General features: G+C 38.1%; 1 protein-coding gene across 5 annotated transcripts; it reads left to right on the top strand.

The window, feature by feature from the left end:
• Positions 1-390: 390 nt before the first annotated feature.
• Positions 391-4,823, top strand: LOC140006506 (uncharacterized). 5 transcript variants are annotated; one of them, XR_011814165.1, is made up of 5 exons: positions 392-725; positions 2,150-2,228; positions 2,320-2,411; positions 2,613-2,866; positions 3,933-4,823. XR_011814165.1 is itself a non-coding variant. In XM_072048485.1 (4 exons), the coding sequence occupies exons 2-4, from the start codon at positions 2,192-2,194 to the stop codon at positions 4,551-4,553; spliced, it is 750 nt and encodes a 249-aa protein (XP_071904586.1). In that variant the 5' UTR covers positions 391-725; positions 2,150-2,191; the 3' UTR covers positions 4,554-4,823. The 5 variants fall into 5 exon arrangements, 1 of the variants encoding a protein (XP_071904586.1); XR_011814164.1 differs by having other exon boundaries at positions 2,516-2,866; XR_011814163.1 differs by having other exon boundaries at positions 2,513-2,866.
• The last annotated feature ends 294 nt before the right edge of the window (positions 4,824-5,117 follow it).

The following is a 5,117-nucleotide window of genomic DNA, read 5'->3' as shown; positions in this document are numbered from 1 at the left end:
TGGTCATCTTAGATGACATATCATGAGCGTGGTGGGCCCTAATATTTGAGAATTGAACCCAAAATTGGGGTTCATTTGGTTAATTGGATTCGACGAAACAGGAATTATACTTCCAAGTGGAGTTAGAGTAACAAGATTCTAACTCAAAAACTCAATAAAAGTTACAGTTCTCTTTTGAATCTTCACACCTGAGCAAATCCTATAATGCCTTAGATCTAAAGTACCTATAGACAACACCATATACCTCTCGTAACATTGGGACTATTTGGAATGTTAAATAGGATGGTTGTTTAATCTTTTTTGATAAAATCATGTTTGGATTGTACCCAATAAATTAATACATATTGGATTCCTAAGCTCAGCAGCCTTTTTCATAAAAGGCTGAATAAAAGACAAAAGAGAACACATAGAGAGGTACTGTAGACAGGGTCAGAAAAAAGTAACTGTTGGCTAAAGGTCTATTGTTTTTACTTTTCACAACCACCTGACACTAAAGTGCTCCTTTCATCACCAAATTTTCTCCGATTTACTTCTACATCCCACCAGCGAAAAGGTAACCTAGCAGATCTGGCAACTATGACAACTGATCGGTGGTCCAATAACTTGCAAAATAGAAGCCTAGTCACGGTTAAGAAGGTGTTGGGTTTAAATCACCATTCAATTGCATTTTCGACCGGCGATTTGAAAAAGCTTCAACACAGCCATTGCAGCAAGCTCTCTGGCGGGTAGCTTTCAATTTGCTTTCTTGTGGGAGCTAGCTTCCTCTCCTAATTATTTCTTATCTTCAATCATGTTAATTTCAGCTTTTCCCTTTCTTGGATTGTCTCCTTGTTTGCTGTGGCTGTTCTCCTTTTTCCTTTCTTATGTCGTTGGGCAATTATCATTCCAGTTTCTTGATGTTAATCATTACTTTTCTTGAAGCTACGGATATCAACAGATTTTGTTTCTCATTTTCCTCTACCTTCTACCATTGGCAATGTATTCTTGCTGATGTTAAGTCATGTCTTGAATGCTACATGAACTTTTGCGCCAGACCTTCATTTTTCTAGTTAAATGAAATCAAGTTGTGGACAGCCCATAAAGCTAAAAAAGCATTAGAGGCTGACAATGTAGTCACTCCTGTATCCGGAATACTGTTCACTTGGGTGGATTTACTTGAATTGCTAGTTTGGACAATCCAACGCCAGTGACCAGTTTTTCCATTATTAATTGATTTAGGATATTTAACAAACAACTTCTAGATTTGGTTGTCCCCATTCCGTCATTACTATAGGGTCCATTCATGGAAAGATTTTCACTGGGAAGTTTGTTCTCTCTATCTCTTATGAGCACAAATTCAGTTGACCACTGACTAATCAACAAGATGCTTAGCTTATTACCTATAGCTATTACTAGTCAGACTATTCTATTTGTTGTTTAGAACATTTGGGCAAACTCTTTAAATTCTGTCTAATGAATTTGACATGTTATGGATCAAGAGGGTCGCAAGTGAATTGCATTTTGCTTGTCTAAACTGGCAAATATGCCTCTAAACTATTACTAGTACTACTAAACTAGCTTCTTCTTGTCTTTTCTTGTTTCTATGGCCACCAATCACTTGCCACTGCTGTCAAGCAATCCTGCCAAAGCAAATTGATCTTAAAATTTTAAGTATCTTATTCTCGACAGCTCAAAATTCAACCCACCGTTGCTTGCACTATTTCTTCCTTGCTTGAATTAGTGGAATTGGCATGGTTTTGGATTAGGTTAGGGGGTTGGGTTAGCTGTGACCCATTGACTGTGAAGTTCATGAAATTTCTGTATATAAGAGTATATGAATCGTTCCAGATTATTTACTCTTGAATTATGTAAAAAGCTCAGAAACAAGTTGTGCTCCTATTTCTTTCAGAGGGAAAAAAAATGTATTGTTGCATTTGGATAGGAGATTATTTGGGATAGTTTTTTGTTAGAAAAAAATACTATGACACTTTTTTAATGTAGCATATGTGCGATAAAAAGGGGGGAAACCCCAACAAAAAGTTAAGTGAGTGAGCTTCCTCGTCCTCTAATACAATTCATCTACTTGCTATTCTATTTTCTTGTCAGCTAAGAATTTCTTTCATCCACTTGGTAAGCTTTAGAACTGATGAATAATAACACACATGTCCAGCTCCTACCAATACTTGGTGCTGACGCTGTTAGCTCTTCGGTTATGACCTCTGACAAAAGGAAGAAGCCTTCTTGCTATTGTATGTCCTTCTTCCATTGTGTATATGCATTTTGTACTCATTTTCGCTGCCAATTACATGAGTCTTACTAATTGTTGTTGGATTTTTGTAGCTTCACCTGTTAGCTGTACTTCCGATTGCTCCTCCCGTTCGTCAACTGCCTCCAACAACTACATCGACTGCCTTTCCACCTTCGTTGACCAAGTAAATTCGTACTTCATCCAAGACTTCTATTCTCCTACTGTTGTTTGTCGATTTCCCTTTTCCAAAGCACTTTGAACTATTTTCTAATATCCAACCTTCAGTAGATACATGACATGTTGGCTTTCCACACAAAATGGATTTTAGGATTCAATGGACCGATGCAATGGACGAAGTATTTCTCATAGCCTATGTTAACTTTAGGAAAAATAACTGGTGGGACAACAAGAAGTCACTTGAGACGAACTATGACATTTTGGTAGGCCACTTGGTCAGTAATGGCATCATGACTATCATTGGGCAGCAATTGCAGACCAGATTCTATCACATCAAGAAAAAAATGGGACTTGTTTTGCAATCTGCGTGGAATTTTCTCAAAATCAGAGACCGGGGTTGGGTGGGTTGCTAAGAGCTACTGTTTCATCGCCAATGACGAATACTAGGAAAATTTGGTGCTGGTATGTACTTATAGCCGCCTTTAATTTTGTGAATTTACTTGCTTAGGATACTCTTCAAAGGAATACTTGTTCATTTGAGCAAACTATTGATAAATGGGTAAGGGAATCACCTGCTGACCATCTGGTACTGGTATGCTGACCTTAAATAGTGTTGTCGTGGTTTAACTAGTTCCTTTTTGTATTCAGAAGAATAGAGAAATTGCTATTGTTATTCTTAGCCAACGTAGCTGATTTGCTATTACATTCTCTATATATAGTCCTTTACTGCCCTGTTGAGTTCCTGGTGCCAATTTGCAAGCCAAAAATAATCAATCAGACCACTGCGATTAGCCACACTTTGTCAACGAGGAGGAGATTTTATTGTAGGAGATGTGCCATTATGCTAATGTATGCTATGTATCTTGGTGGCTACTGCTGCAACAGATCTGTATACATCCTATCTACAACTAGGAAAACAATCAAACAAGGAGATTTTGCAACTTGGACATTTGCTTTTATGTGCTGTATGACCAAACAGAAAAAGCTTTACTATTTACCTTTCTTTTATGTGTATTAATGATTGATTCTTATAATGCTTGGTGAATTTTGATTTTTTTAACTTGTCAGTTGATTCTTGCATTATAAATTTTGATTTTTAAGCTTTTGATTATTGGTTTCCCATTTACTTGCTTGATCTAGAATATAATGCATTGAGGAGCAGTAATAAATTTTTTATGCAGCATTTTAACAATTTTAAAATGGAACTAACCAAAATTAGTAGCAAGTTTTATTGAAGTTTATTCAGTAGCAAATTTAGTAGATGGTCTCGGGGTTTAATTGCTTGTTCATTGGATACAAGTTTTAGAAAGCAATTACTACATGGCTATCTTTGGTAGTTCATTGCTGCTACTTTCCAAGTCATGGAATTGGCTTTCCCTTTGTGTTGTCCCCTGCTCTATTGTTACTGGTCTTTGTTTCAGTTGTACGCTTATCTGATAAATTCACTATCCAGTTAGTTTGACAAATAATTACATATATGCTTTGGTGAAGATTTCTTGGTGCTGACTGCTACTTTTCTTTTCATTAGACCAACTCCGCATATGTTGAATTCAAAACAGAGAATTCATGCTACTGGTATGATCGGCTGACTCCAATACTGCTTGGAAAACATGCCACAGGGAGCCGTGCCCAATCAGTAAGTGAGCTAATTCCACCAGAATCGCCTCGTCATCAAAGGGCCAACACTTCTGCTAGGAGCTGCAAGGGAAAAGGAAAAGCTTCCAGCTCGAGGGCTTCTAATCCTAGGGATACGGGCGAACAAAGGGATGAAGATGATGTTTACTATGTTCCTCCAGTCCCAGGGGCTGCGGGAGGAAAACGGCCAGTCTCAAGCCTAGGGACAAGCGGTGAGCCGAAGGGGACTAGAGGGTCAAAACCAATAAGGTCATCTACTGGTCTTGAGGATGCCATTAGCAAAATTGGAAACTACTCCAAACTTGCACTGGAGGACAGACGGAGTAAGATGGAGTTCGAGTCCCTATATATTGTAATCCAATATCAGGAAGCGATTACAAGAATGGAGATTCTCGACCTTTGGAGGATACATGCTAACTGCCATTATGCCAATAGTGATAGAGAGGGTGAACGAGTTGTGTTCCTTAGAAGTTCTGACTCAAACCCATTCGGTTACATCTTTAAGTTAGTGTAGGAGAAGGGTTTGGCTTGAGTTGTAACCATTGAACGTTTTATCATCATTTTTGTGTGTTGCTATGACATTTATTTTTTTTCCATTTGTTGTTGACCTGATTTAGTGCAAGTGCAACTGTGGGACAAATGCCCAATTTTGAAATATGTAACATAAGGGTCTGTGTCCTAATTAGATTGTTAGTGTGTATTTCCCTACCCCACTTTGGTGGAGTGGGCCTTGTTAGGACTACTTGTAAGATGATTTTTTTATTTGTGGACTTTTTATATCTTATTTAGTGGGCTTTGTATCAGTTGTAATCGTAGGAGCAGGTGAAATTCTTCTTATAGTATGAACATAACTAGTTGGCCAATCTCTGCCCTCTCTGTTGAATTACGTTTTCTTGTTTAGTTTGCTTTGACTATGTTGGACCCCTAATATCTGCAGCTGAAGAGCCGAAAATCCATATCTGAGTGCATATCTAGATTCCATTGGAGCAAATTTCCAACATGGAGCAAATTATGCTGCAAGTGGGACAACCATTCAGCTTATTGATGCCAAGTTATATGGGGCAGGCTTCAATCCTCT

This window comes from Coffea arabica, chromosome 5e (genome assembly GCF_036785885.1).
Source record: "Coffea arabica cultivar ET-39 chromosome 5e, Coffea Arabica ET-39 HiFi, whole genome shotgun sequence".
Taxonomy (NCBI): Eukaryota; Viridiplantae; Streptophyta; class Magnoliopsida; order Gentianales; family Rubiaceae; genus Coffea; species Coffea arabica.
The sequence above is the reverse complement of the archived record's forward strand: the minus strand, read 5'-3'. Positions and strand labels throughout refer to the sequence as shown.